The sequence below is a fragment of the Nesoenas mayeri genome (genome assembly GCF_963082525.1).
Source record: "Nesoenas mayeri genome assembly, chromosome: 3".
NCBI lineage: Eukaryota > Metazoa > Chordata > Aves > Columbiformes > Columbidae > Nesoenas > Nesoenas mayeri.
Window position 1 is genome coordinate 48860213 of NC_137544.1, and position 17962 is coordinate 48878174.

Consider the following 17962-nt stretch of genomic DNA (forward strand, 5'->3'; position numbering starts at 1 on the left):
TAAGTACCCACTTGAACTGAATGAATACCAGTATGTTGAGAATAAAAGAAAAGACTATGGGGTGATTTTAGTCATGCACCTAGCCCACCCATTCAGTTTCCAACATGTGGAGCACCAACACTACTTAGGGAAAACACTGAGTCTGACACCATTCATTGCCTACGTTATTTTCAGAAAACACTTTGAACCTTGTCTGAAAACTAATACACACACACATAATTATACATGTCTGTGTATATATACAAAGACACAATTATAGGTCTGTGTATATATACACACACACACACATATATATATATATATATATATATAAAATGGACACCACAATAGAACTTTAAAAGGATTTTGTAACTAAAAGAGCAAACCAATGTCCTTACACAGTGTATCTTTAATGTTTAAATAGAGAAACACTGCCCTAAAAACACAAAACACATTCTCAATATCCAACATTTTCTCCCCCCTGCAAACTAAACTGATTTCCTATTCCAAACTTTAAGTGCACACTGATTCTACAGCAATTGCATCCTACCATTTCAAATGCATTTTCTAGATTTTAACAGCAAAAGAAAAAAACAACACAGAACGGAAATGTGTTTGTGTAGCATGATAAAAATACACCCGCACATAAAATCGTAATTTACCTTCATTTGTGTGGTTAGAAGTATCCTTCGAAGACCATCAGTATTATTTCCCCTCTTGTGGCTCAGTTTCTGGGCTTTTGCTTCTGTAAACACACATGAGTGCAAAACAGCTTAGCCTCAATAATATGGTCTAGACATTAAACAACATGCTGGAGGCATTTGGTTAATATTATAAACAAGTATTATATATATAAACTAATAAAACTTTATTCTCTGTCCAATGCAAAGCACAACTATTACAATTTGATATTTATGGACATGTAGGAATGTATAGTACAAGGCCAGTAAGTTCACATAACTCACATGAACTCACAACTCATCTTGAACACTGCAATGTTACTCACACATTTATGTTTGTACAAATACAAGCAATATAACCAACAAGATTTCAAAATCCCCCAAATAAGCTATACTTTAAAATTAAGTTTTTAATCAGCACTCCAGATACTAGAAATAATCAGGAAGCAAAAGGGTGTTCTGCTTCTAGACTTTTTTACATAATTCAATAGTTACTTTAACAATAATGCACAGGCCTTTTCCTTTCAAAAGTAGTTTTAAACATATTTTCATGGAGATGTAATTATTTTCTCATTATGTCAAAAGAAATATAATTATCATATTCAGAAAATATTTTTGTGTGACATGAGAATCACTTAATGGATTTACCTGTGGATAACGGAGTAAAACCAAGAACTTCAGGTACTCCATCATGATTTTTTCTCTGCACAATGGGTGTACTATGTAGGCAAATGGATTCAGAATTTCCAAGATCTTCATTAACTGGAAATGGAGACATGTCAAAGGATGTCCTAACGTCCTCTTGGGTAGACGGAGAGTTTTGTGCACTTCCAACAGGTGCTACATCGTTTCCTTCCACAGAAGACAAAATAATATCCTGACTTTCCCACTCTGTGTCTTCTAAATTGGACTGCTTGGGATCTGGAGATGCTACTTGCTGCCAAGGAGGAAGTACTGGAGAATCTGGTGAACTGTAATTGACATAATAATCTTCATCCTCCTCCTCTTTATCATGTTCTAGTGTTGAAGTAATAAGTGTCTTGCTTTCAGATGGACTTTTATTAGAGTTTGTGTCATTTTCAGTATTTATAGAAGTTCCTATAGTGCTTATAGGCGTATCACGTGTTTCCTTGGTTTGTGTTTTTGTAGTTTCTGCCACAGAAGCAGGAGAATTCTTTGTAGGCACAACAGGTCTTTCATCTTCCAGGCTAGATAAATTTAAATCTTTATCTGCTTTTACTACTTCTATAGACTTCTCTTCAGACAATACTGTAGAGCTGAAACTCTCAGTTGCCTTTTCCAGCTCAGCAGGACGATTCTTAGGCAATTTCTTGAAATGTTCATACTCTTCTTTGGCATGAAGCCATATCTGAACTTGCTGTTGGCTTGGAGCACACTTGCATGGCATTATGACTATTTTTTTATCTTCACTAGTTTTATGGCTATTGCTTTCTCTTTTATTAACAGTAGAGTGACCATAACGCGGAGGAGATCCTGGTCTAGGACCTTCTGTCATGGCTGAAAATGCAGTTTTCCAGAGTCGTAGTCCTTCTAATGAAAAGTCCCCCTCAAACTCGAGCAGGTCATTTGGAAGTCTAGTTTCCACTGTGAGAACCCGTCCTCCAATCTCCCTGTGGAGAAAATACTTTGAATTATTGTTTTGCTCTAAACTGCATAGCAGGCAAGTCCTCAAGATGATATGCAAGCAGAGTCCTGCTAACTAGTTTTCTCACTATGCAATCAATTCCTTTGGGCAGTACCTTTGTTTTACAAACCAAACGGGTACATTCCTGCTTACTACAATAATATCAAGCAACAAAAAAGCAAAATGTCACAAATGAAAATGAGTATTTGTGCAGAAAGTAAAGTAATTTTCAACTTCAAATGTATGTGTATCAGATGGGATCTTTCATGCATCTGTGCCACAAAAGAACATAAAATTCTTTACAGGAATAAATTAAATTTAATATAATCACAAGCGTATGTAAACAGAAATGCATTTAACACAGTACCTTGGCTTTTCTGGAGCATCTGAAGGATTGCTGCAAAATGGTTCCTGATAAATCGTTTCTGCCAGATCATGATCCAGCAAAGTCGCCATGATTTCTTCACGACTGGGTGGGGACATGAGAGGCTTAAGAATGTGAGCAGTACGAGGTGTAAAACTTCCATTCTTTGATTGTGAGGGAGAACTAGTTGATCTTGGTGAACTATCTGGAGTTGGAGTTAATGCCTCATTGTTTCTCGAAACATATAATTCTAAATCCTCAGAAGCTGCATCTATAAGTTCACCATCAGGAGAAGACAATATGGATGTACAAGAGGTATTAACTGAATCAAGTGGCTGACAGGGTTCAAAAGTGGTTTCTTTGCTAATGTGGTTTTGAAGCCAGTCTGAGCTGGCTGGCTGAGAAAGGTTAAGAAATCTCTCTTTATTTACTGTATTCCTACTCAATTTGAATTTTTCATTTAAACAGACCTCAGTTGCTTGCATACAAGAGGTACCAGAACTAGATCTAGAAGTTGAAGGTTGAACATTTTTCCTCCATTGGCTATGGCAGTGGTTCTCATTATTATCCAGTGAGGTTTTGTCAAAAAGCTCAGGGCTCAGGGAACCAGACCTTATCCATTTACTTGTGCTTGAAGAATGCTGCTTTTCTTCCACAGATTTTTGGTCATTATGACACAGAAAGTCATTTTCTGTTGTTTGTCCAGAACCGAGATCTTGAACTGCATCACTCAAGAATTTCTGGGGCAAGTTTTGATCTGCTGGGACAAACTGGCTTGCAGAATAAAAACTGCAAAATCCAGTTTGCCCTATGGTATTAATATCAAAGTTGTAGTTGTGGTCTGGAGACAAGCTGTCTTCAAGTGAGTAGCAGCTTTCAAAACCAGGGTCTGAAAAAAAAATGGGGCTGTCATCAGACACAGAGTGATCAATGCGACTAGTGATCTGCTGGCTTAAAGTCTCCATTTTTGAAAGTTTTGGTGTTTTTTCTTTAGGCTTTGTATTCCTGGGAGCACGTGATTTTCTTGGCGATGTGACTGACCGTGACCTTTTGATTGCTTTATTCTGTTCAAGAGGGCATGGTACACTCCCACTCAGCTGTGTTTTAGCCGGTAATGGTTTCTGTGCAACATTTGCATTCTGAGCTTTCTGCTGTCTTTTCTGGAGCAACTCTTTCAAAACAGCAAGGCCAGACTGTCCTTCACTGAATGCTGATGGGGCTACTATAGTCCTGTTTTTATACTGGGAGATGGGTTTTGGTTGCATGGTTGTTTCTGACTGATACTTTTGTTCGACTGTTTCAGGTTTGAAACGTGACATATCCAAAACAAATCCTCTCTGGTTCTGATTCCAATTTAACTGTTTCACTGGACTCTTCAAAGACGTTACAAAACAGTTCTTAGGCAACTGAAGCGGCCCAGGGCTTTCCTCAGGTGACTTAAGAATAGAAGAACAAGGATTAGAATGCTTGGATGCCTCTGGTAAACAAAAAACTCGCTGTTGATTATTGTCTTTACAATGCAAATAGTTCGTGGCATGTAAGTGATCCATTTTCACTGTGTCCAAAGAATCATAAGCTTCATTTAATTTCCCAGCTGGTGGTAAATATCTGTTTTGCAAATTTTTTATCTCTTCTGCTTTTGCTGAAATTTTATCTTTAGAGATGTGTGCATTCTGCATTACCTGAGTTGAGTGACTAGATGGATCAAATACGTTCTGAATGAGAGCAGATTCCTTCATTCTAAATATAGCACTTTGAGTCCTGGGCCTTTGAGAGCTCATTTTTGGTACCTCCCTTCCAGATGCTACAGGAGTAGATGTGAGAGATGAATGAGGGTCTTCTTGTGGAGCAGGTAAACATTGTGCATCTACAGGCTTATCAACTTCCACCAATGAATGAAAGCGGCCTGCTGAATTACCTTGTGCCTCAGCTGCTGCAGGGAGCTGTGCTGATGGTAGATATCCTGCTGGATAGCCAGGAAGAGGACTGTCTTTCCGGTTATGAAGTGGCTGTGAGTTGACAGAGTTGTAAGAAATCTCAGGCAGATCTTGATGTTTCAACACAAACTTCACTTCAGCAGCAGAGCGAGTATTTCCTTTTTCATCTTTAAACACAACGGGCTTTCTTGAGGATGCTTTTTCAGCTGTTTTTTTCCTTTGTTTTGCTCTAGGTTTCTTCTTTCCATCATCTGCTGTTTTATCAGCCTGATTGATCTTTTTCTTTTTCTTGGTAGATACAGTGGGGCTGGCAAATTTCTTTTTACATTTCTTAACCTGAGTTTTTGCTCGACTATTTTTTCCTACACTAGAATTAACCATCTTGCTGTTGTACATACTGGGCCCCCTACTAAATAAAGCTTCTCTGTCCAGGTTGGTCAAGATTTCTTCTGCTTTTGGATCAGTGGGAGACCAGCAGCGAGGTGGAGATGTGTTAACTGGGCTTGTGCTTCTCTCAGAAAGAAAACCTAACTTAGACATAACATCACTATAGTTATAGTCACAGTCTTCAGCTTCAGCATTGTAGGATGGTGAAGGAGGAGAAAGAATTGTATGAGTCCTTCTTCTGAAAGATAAAGTTCTTTTAATATTTTTACTACCTGTTTTTTGTGGTTTTCCAGCTTTTTTCTTGGTTGACTTATGTTTTGCTTTCCTTTTCTGACTTTTCTTTGGTGTTAGTGGATAAATAGGATATTTGGTTGCAGGAGAATCAGGAACTTTTGGCCAAAAGTCTTTTAAAGGTGCAAGCTTTTTATATAAGTTCATCTTTTCCTCTGTGAGTACTACTCTTTCCTCACTAGAATCTACTTTCCCTAGTTTAACAAGCATATTTTTTCTCCCCCTAAATCTATTGATGATAATATATTTAATAATAACAGGTGGCAATTTTTTAGAAAGTTTTCTTCGCTTTCGAGACTTCTGAGACCCATCCAAACTTTCAACACTTTCTATCGGTTGAGGTAGATTAATTTTTGAGTTGTGTGCGACAAAGCTTGATTCACTGTCTTCAGTCTCATAATTTACCTTCCGTTTCGTTCGGAGCGTATATTTATTCCCACATAATCCAAATGACTGCTCAGTTTCAAGAGATACATCTGCAAACTGGCAGTCAGTATAATTAGCCGTACTTGTAGGCAGTTTGCTTTCAAAAGCCTCAAGAGGAACTTGAACTAAGTCACTAGGTAAAGCACTATCCTTATCAGGAATATTATTACAAGCATTACCTTGTGTATAGCAGCTTTCCTTCACTGATGCAACATCATTTACACTTGCAGGCTCCTGATGATTGATAAAACTATGTTTTTTCTTACTCAGCTTCAATCTGGACTGTTTGTTACCTTGCTGTAATTTATATGTCACAGGAGCTAACTTCTGTGGTCGACTGAGACAATTAGAAAGAACAACACTAGGAAAGAACATATAATGTGCTGCTTGTTGACTGAGGCTTGGCTTTTCTGCCTTATGCTCCTGAAACTCTTCATATCTAATTTTAAGCTTATTAAGGCCACCTTCATCAGTGTTATTTTCAAGTGAATGTACCACAGTTCGACTGCCTCCTGAACAGGACACCAATTCACAATTTTCTGTAACCGTTGCCGGAAAAAAACTATTTATACTTGCATTGCTGGATTTTTCATTGACTTCAGAGGTCATTTTACCTTTGGAGTGGCTGGAGTGGCTCAAATCAGAAAAGTTAAATAAGTTTTTATTTAACATGCTGTCACCAATGTGGCGGCCCACATGCATAAAAGAGACATCCTTTTCAGCCTTTCTGATGCTAGTATACTTCCTACTAGGTATCTGTCTGCTCGCTGATGAAATATCATCTTCATACTCAAAAATATTATTTTCACATGAAGGAACGGGGAGAGTATCTTTCTTGTTACTCTCTTTGTGAGAGTTTTCTGCATGGGTGCTATTGCTGAATGCAGTTGGGTACTTTGCTGCGTAAGTGCTTTCTTTTGTAAGAGCATGGACTGAAAGTTCAGGTCTTGTTTCTGTGTTTGGTTGCGAGAGGTCTTCTACTAAATCTTCATTATTCAAAACATGGCTAGAAAGGGCACTTGTGTGTTTACACTGAAAAGTAATTTTAGCAGAAGATGGGGGTTCTAGTGTAGCAGCATCTTTGTGAAAAATTGAGGTCTTTACAGACATTTTGCTTGTTGCAATGACGGAGGAGTGAGTTCGAGAACTTTCATTATTCAAAGGATTGTCTGAAATGGAAGACAAGCAATTTTATTCTAGTTTTCCTGTAAAAAAAATTAACTTAAGGCATTAACCATTTTAATGACATTTTCCTGAAAGCCCTCCCATGCAAAGAATAAATAGAATTCTTCTAAATCACACTGCATTTACAATCGTGACAACTACGGACCCTGAGTACATGAGTTGCTTCATCAAAATCACGTCATCAGTACATTTCAGTCTCAGCCATTCTGTCAGTTATTCCTAAATGGTAGGCCTGCATGCAATTGCCAAAGATTTCATGCTGTTTTTCTGAAAAGAATGCTTCTAAAATCACTTTCAGATAACTAAACACAAACAGATTGATTTCTAAAAAAGCTTGTATCCTGCTTTGTCCCTGAGAAGACAGAACAAAGAACTTATTCAGATTACTCTTTCCATATAGAAAAGTAATTCCACAGAAAGCTAAAGTACCATCTTACAACAATGGCAAGGGTTTTGTATTAACTTTCCCGTGTGCTAAGTGTAAGCACTTAGCTGCACTTTTATAAAGCAGAGCAAACCACCACCCCTTCAGATATTTATGCAAGGAGCTCGCACCATTTAGTCAACATTTAGTTAAGACTTTGAATTCATATCTATGTCTTAACATTCCCACACAGATCTGTGACCAGCATGTGCTACAGTAACTGTCCTATGCAGACTCATCACATGATACCTGGGGTAATTTCTCTCTCTTTTGCTGATACTTTCACCACATTTACTGCAGGATAAGTGTGGACAGGCAGGTGGTAAGTTTCATATTAACAAACGGTTTGCAGCAACTGTGTGCTTGCTCATAACCACAATGAACACCAAGTAATCTGAAGGAGTTTATTCCTCTGCAAAGAGGCAGTCACCACAGAGCTCCTTACACAAAGCAATTAGTTTATGTGTCCACATCCTTAGCTGAAATGTTGAAGGGGGCGAGGAGTTACGAAACATACTGTATGACCTGGAAGCACACGCAGCACACTGTGTACTACATGGAGGATCCTTTGGGCCTTTACTGTAAGTCTCAACCAATTTGGGGACTATCTTAGATTCATGCTGCATTCAATTTATTTGCTCCTGGGCGAGAAAAATAAAAGGAAGTCTCAATCTGTTTCTAACAGCATTTTCTAATGGATACACAGAGTCCCTGAGCTGTGAAACACAGCTGAGAGATGCTGCATGCGATTCTTTGGAGGTATTCTTTGTGGATTCTTTCCACACAAAAAATGAGGATGATTAACTGAAAACCAAGAAAATGGGAGTTTAGTGAAATGTCAAACACTTAGAAGATACGTGACTATTCAGATATAAAAATTGCAAAAATACTTGTCTGTCAGTCAGATGTTATGGATACAGATACATATGAGGATAAGCATTTTCTAATTTAGATGAACTGGGCTGAGATCTGTTTTGAATTTACTGCATCTCTTATTATAATAAGAATTCACATTAAAAAAATAAAACAACACAGTAATAAACTAATTCTAAGCTGACATTCTTCTGCATGTGATATTTCATATATTTAAGATATTATAAAATTTAAACAATGATTTAAGATAGTCTCATTAGCCAGAAGCATCCATTTTCACATTAAATTACAAAGTACCGCAAATAAGGAAATTACAATTGTATATTTTGCAAAACCAAATCATGTTATTAATACATCAAGTCACGTATTAACCCTACCATTATACCTATAAAAGCAAAGGAAAAAGCAAACTATGCTTTAAATAGAGAACACAAAATAATAGCTGTGGCTGTCTACGTAGTAAAATCATATAGGTCACTTTCTCTAATACGGAATTGCTAATAGATATATTAAGACACACCTTATATACTAGTATATGATGTTTGTTATTTTTGTCAAATTGCTTTGAGAGACACAAACTAGTACAGCGATTTTGTAAAGGATTACATTCCTGCCCCGAAGAGCAAATGCAATAACAGGAAATTAGGTACATGCATGAGCACAAACAAGATTTAACATTAACTAGTTTGTACTACGGACTAAGAAGCTTCTGTACAAAGTGATGTTAACCACAAACTTCAAGGCATTGAAGTATGACTAATACAACATGTCTAAACAAAGAACAATACTGTTGATTACACCAAGAAAAAAAGTGAATCTAATACTGAGGAAACCCTGGATAAAGAGACATATTTTTCCCCACAAGATCCATACAGTTTATATTGTTTTGCTCAACAGAATTTTATAAATGTGGAAAGTATGTAGGTTGTCTAATGAAACAAATAATACTTTATATTTGCCTAACCTCAAAGTGTGCTTTCTATTAACTAAATTTATTTGGATCAAAGACAGCAGGTTATAAAGAGATGGCAAGAGATATCTCTACAGATTAATTTAATTTGTATAGATTTAGAATGGCAGCTTCTTCTGCATCAGCTTTGCCACTTCATAGTTTTAACTCATGCAGTCCCAAGATGTGAACATGCAAACTGCTGAATGAGACACAGGCTCAAAGGCTCACTGTATTTTAGCATGTGTGGCAAATACCTGTAAAGCAAAGAACCATCTAAACTTTCACAATAATACATTTACTATTTACAATTAAATCCTAGCAGGATGAATGATCCTACAGAATCATTAACACCATATTTGCATAATAAATAGCAACAGAAAAATAACCCTTGCAACAAGGTAACTATCTTTTCCATAGAACTAATTAAACAATGCTGGTTTTTTGATCATTAATACAATCGGAAAAGCAGATTCTGGTAATTTGTAGAGGGCACTGAGATTAAAATACTGTAAGTTTATAACAAAGATGTTAAGGGCCTGCTTCTGCAATCCATTGAGAGCATTTCTTTCCAATTGAAACAAGAATGGAAAATGGTTAGCACTTTTGAGAATCAGCAAATCGATGAAACAAACGATGACTCATGTAATAATTCAACTTCCAAAGCTGTTTTTCTATTTACTTACCACCATTTTCATCTGCAGTCCCATCTAACTGAGGTATAGAGAGATTAGTTAGGAGCATATTACCACTCCACTCCATTTCTTCCTCTGAAGATGAATCCTCTTCTGTTGAACTTCGATGCATATTTTTGCCAGCTGACCTAAAGAAAGTGAAGAATCTAAATGCAAAATACTTCTCTTTGAAAAGCCACAGGGAACCTCAAAATCAAAGGGTGTGGTACTATACCGTTGTGTAATTTGGGGCAGCAAAGGGAAAAAAAAAAATCACCCAAATTTGTTACAATTCTCACTGAGTAACTCAATGTTATTCAATGTTGCTATTTTAAGAGGCAACAGTGGTATCCAACCATTTAAAAACTACAGAGAAAACCAGCAGGATTCATTAGCTTAAGAAGTTAGACAGAAGGCATTTAGATGCTTAATTTTGTTTCAGTCTTACTGAAATTTAATTGCTTGAAATTTGAAGACTAAACCAGCTATGCAAAATCATTTCAGTTTAGGTCGTAGCAAGCAGATACTTTATTTATTTATTTTAGGAATCTTTACTATCTTACAACAATTCTCTCTCAGCAGTCTTAACGAAAGCACAAACACCAAAACAATATTTGTTTCCACCCCTCCTTGATGGATCCTGAGACTGCTGCGTTTACTAAGTTAACTCTTCTACACTGCCATTTTTAGAGTCATAAATCTGCTGGGGAGAAAGAAAAAAAAAAAATAAAAAAAAAGTAGTAAATCTACACAGAAAAGGTTCCATGAATTTATGAATTTTTCAGGGTTTTAAGGTGATGTGGCTTTAAATGGGGGGGAAAAAATACATACAGAAAAACCCCCAAAACAAACCCTCCAGTGTATTACAACTCCAGAAGCATGTAGGAATTTGATTTCTTCTTTAAAATAAAGCATAAGATGGACTAAACTTTTCATAGAAATAAGCTATTCTGTGGCTACAAGAGAGAAATTCAGATATAAAATAAGAGCAGGTTAGGGGGTTGTTTTGGGTTTGTTTGTTTTTAAGATAATAATATATCCTACCAGCTTGATATATAAAAACATCATTGCGTAGTACCTTAAAAGGTACAAATGCAAAGGTTTGGAAGTTACAGGAAGGAGAATCCACAATAACCTAAATACAGTCTACTGTTGAAGAACTCTTATCTGTGGAGTTCAAGCAGAGCATGAATTATATATATCATAACACCACAGACATGATGAATGTGCTCAGCACTGAGACAATTCAGATCAAACCATGTTTATTAGTTCAGGAACAATAGGCTCACATATAGCTACATAATTTCCAGACTATTTCAAGTCTGGAAGCAACATGACTCGAAAGAGGGACCTAACTAACAAGCTCAGCTAAGTACACAGTGACCATGACCTAAGAGAGCTCAGTTTTCCCTCTTCTATGTTCCCAAAACATGGAAAAGTACAGTGCAAAGACATTCAGCTCTATATGAAAACGAATATCAAACTGGGAAGAGAATCAACACTCTGGAGAGTAGGGCTACTACCCCAAGGGATCTCAATAAGCTGAGGAATTAGCTGACTGGAACCTCTTGCACTTCAAAAAAAGACAAATCCAAAGGGCCTACAAATAGGATGAAATAACCCCATGCACTGCTACAGGTAGGCAGAGAGCTAGCTAGGAAGGAGGAGGATGCAAAAAAGCTGGTGGGCAACCAGTTGAAGCTGAGAGTGTGCAGTGTGCCTTTGTAGCAAAGGTCAATTGCATCTTAGGCTGTGACTACAACACTGCAGCCAGTTTCAGTAGTTGTAAGGCTGCATCTGGAGTACTGCACTCAGTTTTGGAGCACCTGATGCATAAGGACAGGCTAAGAGAACATGATTTATCCACCCTTGAGCACCTATCCAATGGGTGGGTATATAGAAGATGAAATCAGATTCTGATCTGTGCAGTGATATGAAAAAGGCAATGGGCACAGGGCTGCCTCAGGGAAAGTTATGTGTGAGGAAAACATTCTTCTTTATGAGGGCATTTCAAACACTGGCACGTGTTGCCCATATAGGCAATGCAATCTCATCTTTGGAGATGCTCAAACTTTGGCCAGACAGGGCTCTGAGCAACTCATCTATCCAAAGCTGGTTTGATCAGGGCACTGTACTACATAGCATTTAGATGTTTCTTCCAACCAGAATTATGCCATAATCCTGTGCATGAAGCAAATCTTTGTCAGCTTTAGTAAATGCAGTCAGGTTGGAGATGACTTCTGCAGCTAATAACTTGGATCTCTCTGCATTCAAGCCCATCAGTTTAGATTTCAGGAAAAATTGTGTAACACAGCACAATACTACCATATGTGAACCAGTCCAGGTCTTGATGGGCTTTTTTCTCTAGTTCAGCACAAATCAAATCTAAGCCATTTAGTTCAGTCAGCAGGGTGTCGTTACTTCTCATTATGGAAGACTGTTGAATATCCAGCAACAGAAAAGTGATAGCATGGGTATGGTAAGATGCATTAGGAAGAAGTACAGAGTGAACAAGCCTAAACAGAACAAGGTTGGATCCATCATCAGACTCAAATTGGCTCTTTTTGCATGAGCAGAATCATGCAGTGGGCAGAGATACTGAAATTAAGCTTGTAATTCCCTCTGAACATGAGCTGACTCCCTGCAGAGGCACCTCATATGTATACTTTCCCTGGTGATTTCTGCCTGGGATTAAGATGTAGGCATACGTGAGTGAGTTATTTGTGAGCAAGCTCATCAAGTCTGATGAGTTCTTACATAGGATTCTTTATTGCACAAAAGCAGTTAATTGCTTCAAGATCCTACCTGAATCCAGAAGCTGTACAGTCATGCCCATGCAGATCTGTGCCTGGGCTAATAAATTCTGTGAGATACAGGCTGTTTTTACACAGAAACTACCACTAAACTGAAGATTAACATTAAGTGTTTTAGATGGAAATTACAACTTTTCAGACTACTGTGAAGGAAAAAAAACTAAGAAAATCAAAGGTCAGATAGGAAAAATAGCTTGAGAGATGAATTATCTCTAGAACTAGAAGACTAATGATCCAAGTTCTGATTCTGTTACAGCCTTTCTGTATGTCTTCAGGAAAGAAAAGATTAAGTATTTCTATGCCTCACTTGCTCTCTGAATCATAGTATAATTATGATTTCTGATGTAAAAAACCCAAATATCCAAATGTTATGTCTGTGAATTCTCTCACCTTTCAAATAGAATTATAAGTACCAGAAGGCCTGCCCAAAGCAGAGGTGAAGAGAAACTGGATACAGCTTCTTTCAATGCCTGCCAGTGCAGACTGTACAAAAGGTCATTACAAGCTGAGAAGGTGTTCCAAGAATCATGGCCTTAAAAACATTCAAGCTCCTGACCTTTAGCAGTCCAGTAGAATGAGCAATGTTCATGTTGCCATTTAAGCTTTCAGCATAAAAACAAATGGGTATTTTTCTCAGGCTTCTGGGTCAGTCTTCACAAGAATACTTCTTAAACATTCTCTTCAGTAAATTAACAGGCAAATGAGATGCACAAAATACACCTTAACATTTGTACTACACACAAGGTATGATCTCAAAAGTAGGTTACAACTAAAGGTGGTTTCTTTGTATTTGGACTTAAAGGACAAAAAACCTACTCAATTTTTCCTCAAACACCAAACTAAAAGCTTAGGTCTAGCCAAAACTAAACATTTAGTCTTTATTTCCACATAAAAACTGACAACTCACAGCACCATCTGAACAACTGCATTCTGTCCCAAGATCTGCTGTCAAGAGGCCTCTATAACTCACTGGGCTCACAGCACACTTGAAAACATGGTGGTAGGGAGGAAGGGTCCGGTAGAAAAGAACATATTAAGAAAAGAAAATCACATATATACCTTCTTTTTGTCCCAGGCTCTTCAATGCTACTGTCCCACCTTTGGGACATTAACAAGCTAAGTTCCATTTCTTCTTTCTCACACTGTGGCTCATTTTCTTCATCATCACTGTTCTGAGAATTTCGACAGCTTCCAAGAGAACGATGGTGAGAGAATGTTTTGTGTTGTCCCATCTGATATCCATCATTCTCCAATCCAGCCAATAGCTCAATCATGGCCTCATCAGCACTACTGTCCACTGCAGAAAAAGCCCATACAAGTAGAATCCATATTTTGTTCTACTTGTAAATGACTTATTATAGTCTACCAGTAAAAAAACCAAATCCAAACAAACAAAACAACAACAAAAAACCCTCAACATTTTAAAATCTACTAGTTTGTTACAGACTAAAGCAAGGCAGGCTACAGAAAAAGCTCTTTCCATATCTTATTTTTTCAAGTTTTACAATTTGTTAAATTTTATAGGTCTTTATAAAGAATCTTGACAACCTTTGTTTTTTTTTAATTTCTGCTCTCCTCTTCTGTTTGTAGCAGATTCAACAGAAGCATCTCTCTCTCTCTCCACCCTCCAGTTACCTCCTCACACTCAGTAAAGCCTCACTCTCCCCTTGTATGTCAGCATGAGTACCAGCTTCTGAAGCATCACTAACTCCTCTTGCCCTCGCCATTCCAATGACTGCATTAACACTGTTGGGCACCTCTCTCTGTATCAGTTGGAACACTTTCAATCACTGTGTCTCAGGAAAGCTGATGCTGATTTTGACCAACTACTTCTTCTTTCCTTTTGTCCTTTACAATAATGCTTAACTTCATCTCTCTTTTCACTATAACATATTTTCTTCCTAGGTTCCTCTAAACACTGAAAGTTTACCTGATTTCACTCCTCCCCTAAATTTTATTTTTTACTTTCCTTTTTTGACCCAAGCTTACACTAACTCATGCACTTACCTTCTCATTCTTTATTTCTTAAACATCCTACCAAGTCACAATTTTTTTCTCACTCTCCTCCTGCTTACCTTTCATCTGACCTCATAACCAATTTCTGATCTCCATTCTACCAGGCATCTTTGTTACTTCTCTCTCCTCCTCCTCTGGCTGAAGAACTATAATCTCTACTTTTTCCTTCCTCAGGAAATACCATATGATTTACAATGATCCTGAGAATCATATAAAATAGGTCTCAACATTGGGGAGGAAGGCATTTTCCATATTTTACAAAGGCTTCACAAGATACCATGCAACAATTTAAAATGGAAACCATCCTCTCTGCCATAGTTCTGGATTATCCCACTTTCAATTGTACTTTCTGTTCTTGGCTCCTTTGCTCTTTGTAAGGTCCATCATTAAACTCCAACCTTTCCATTAATATAAATCTTGTCATGTACTTCACAGCAGCAGCAGTAGAAGTAGTGTACTTCTTTGTCCTTGTGAACACTATGACTTTACAAAGGCATAATAAAGACCAGTCTATGCTATCAAAGAGCATAAGAGACCCAAAGATGCATCGTGTTATCCACGGTCACATAAGACACCAGCAATTAGTAGCCCCAGGATAAGAACAAAACAAAGAAAGCAATAAAACCTCCATTTGATTCCCTAGCCACTGGAAAAAACAGAGCCTTTCAACATTCCTTTTTGTTTGAGCAATTCAGACGCACAGTCATAAGACATACTCTACATATTATTTTAGCCATTTCTCATCCTCTCAGCACAACCTTCTCACTCAAAACAAAAACACAAACAAAAACAACAACAAAAAACCCCAACATGCTCATGTTTGCCAGCTCCCACATAACTTCTTTAATTATATTAATAGTTCTATCAATAAATCCAAATCCTTGTCTATCAAACTTCCATAATCAAAATGTTGCCTACTTTCTGAAAAATAAAACAGCACTGAAAAATACTCTTGATCTCACTGCATCCACTCCTCTTATGTACAAAAGACTGTACACTGTTGTATATTGTATTACCCACAGACATATATTGTTGCCCCTATTGTATCTTGGTGCCCAAGCACATAGTCACACCATATATGTATCAAAAGCACTGGAGGCTATGGGTTTTAGATACTTTCTCCCCATATGCACCTTACAGTATCAACTTTAGTGCACATTAACATTATACCTTATATATGCATAAGAACGTCTACAGAGATAGCATGAACTAAGCGCTTTTCATCTCCTCTAGAGAATTTGAACTATTTCTACCTGAAGTAGCTTTTCATACAAGTTCCTTTATTGTGTCAACTTTGTTGTTGCTTGCCCCTCCTGCGATCCACACTTGTTCACTGCCATGTTTTTCTTCCCCTCTTTCATGTTTTACTTACTGTTTCTTCGCCTTCGACCATTCTTTTGTATCCATAAACTTTCAGTCACTGCATCTCAGGAAAGCTGATGCTGATTTTGACCAACTACTTCTTTTCTTTTGTCCTTTACAATAATGCTTAACTTAATCTCTCAAGCTGCAACTTGCCACTCATTACCAGCCTACTGCCTCTCAGTATATCCAGACAGCTGAGCTTCTAAAGATAGCCCATGAGCATGTTCTGGACCATAACTGTAAGGAAGATGCAGAAACTGCAATGATATCACGGAGAGACAGTCAAAATCCTCTTTATTCTGATAGTTTTAGTCCTATAACCCTAGGAGCACAAGAACGAGCAATACCCATGAGAGATTGCACTGAGCTGATCTGGCAAGAGGACAGGCTTAGGGAACCAGTAAAGCACAGTAGCCTCTACAAATCCACTGTCCAGGTGACATTTTTAGAAAATATAAGGTGTTTTTTTGGGGTGTGTGCAGTGCATGAACACAACAAAGACTGTGAAATAATAAAACAGCCTGGAAGAAAAGACATTTCAGTCATACTCACTAAAAACTGTAGTCTGATTCAGTCTTTGAGACAAAGGCTGAAAGCTCTGACTATTCTCCACAATGTTTAAAATTGCTTCTTCATTAATAAGTGCTTCCTCTTCTTTATCAGTATGCATCCTATTGGATTCTTTAAAAGAAAAACAAAAAGTGAAAGGATAAAACTTCAAAGAGTCACAGACATCAATATGTTATGAAAGACAGCCACTTTAAAATGGATTTTAGTATTCAAGCATGTTTCCATCATTTGCTATGGCAATTTTAAAAAGGCTTACACTAACAATGATGAAAATAAAAGCAAAGCTACTCATCATTTTTTCATAACTGACAATCAGATCTTCCTTGGCTTAATTCTGCTAATAGTACGAACAGCCAAAGCATGACATAGATTTATGCCTGAACAATTATGCTATTAAAAATACTCACCTTTGTTCATCTTTTTATCTTTATGCACTTCTACCATATTAGCTGGCGTGCACTGAAAGGCTTCAGGAGAAAGTACCCCAGAATGTAGTGTTAGCTCAGCAGAGAACTCCTCTGATCCATTACTGTAGTCCACTGATCCTGACAACGTTCTAGTTAATTGAAAACCAATTTTTAAATGCATATTTAAGGTTTGCACAGAATACTACACTTTATAGAAAATGGTTAAGTACTTACACAGAGAAGTCATTTTGCTTGAGGATTTCTTTGAGTCTCTTCTGAAAAAACTTTTCGCTCTCTGTTGCTGGCACAAATCCACGGTCTTAAAAAAAAATAAAAATAAAATTGTTATTCCTGTTATTACTTTGACCTCTCAACACAGAGAGCAGTTAAAATTACTTATTCTATCAGGAAATGGCTCAAGGTTGAAGTGTCCGCCAATCTTAAGTGCCAAATCTGAGCACTGATTTTTCAAGTGTATTTGAACACTATAAAACACTTCACATACTTCCATCGATCTCATTTGCAACTGTGAGTATCAACACTATTTACAAATCATGTTGCAATTACATCAAGGTGAGCATCAAGGAAAAGAATAATCAGTGAACAATTTTGAAAAGTCCGGTTTATGCAGCCTGAATAACATTATACAGAAACAAAAACCACAGTCAGAAAGCAGCCTGCCTTAGCCAGGAACCTGCCTCTTTCCTTCTTGCAATCCTCTGGCTTACTTGCCAAATATTAATATTTTAAATGAAACATGGCCTAGGTTCTACAGAGAATAGCTCTGTTCATTATGCAATTAATTTGCAGAGCACAGTGTTCCCTGTGCAATGATTTTTACATATAAATAAAGATATTTGTTTATCCTTTCAGAATTTTCATCTAACATTGCCTTGGCTGTAATTCCACAGAGGTTAAAAGGAACTGCCCTTGTGCATAAACCACCATGGAAAGCTTCAGGATAAGAGATTTAATTT

The 17962-nt window shown here is 37.3% G+C and overlaps 1 protein-coding gene across 2 annotated transcripts in view; it reads right to left on the reverse strand.

The window, feature by feature from the left end:
* REV3L (REV3 like, DNA directed polymerase zeta catalytic subunit) overlaps nucleotides 1-17962 on the reverse strand; it is a 118086-nt gene that overhangs the window by 34228 nt on the left and 65896 nt on the right. For both annotated transcript variants that reach the window (XM_080341223.1, XM_080341224.1), the window contains exons 8-15: nucleotides 17220-17304; nucleotides 16986-17134; nucleotides 16561-16689; nucleotides 13687-13924; nucleotides 9827-9963; nucleotides 2672-6878; nucleotides 1308-2290; nucleotides 642-724 (exon numbers count right to left, since the gene is read on the reverse strand). In XM_080341223.1, the coding sequence (XP_080197349.1) occupies nucleotides 642-724; nucleotides 1308-2290; nucleotides 2672-6878; nucleotides 9827-9963; nucleotides 13687-13924; nucleotides 16561-16689; nucleotides 16986-17134; nucleotides 17220-17304 (6011 nt within the window). The remainder of the gene's footprint in view (nucleotides 1-641; nucleotides 725-1307; nucleotides 2291-2671; nucleotides 6879-9826; nucleotides 9964-13686; nucleotides 13925-16560; nucleotides 16690-16985; nucleotides 17135-17219; nucleotides 17305-17962) is intronic.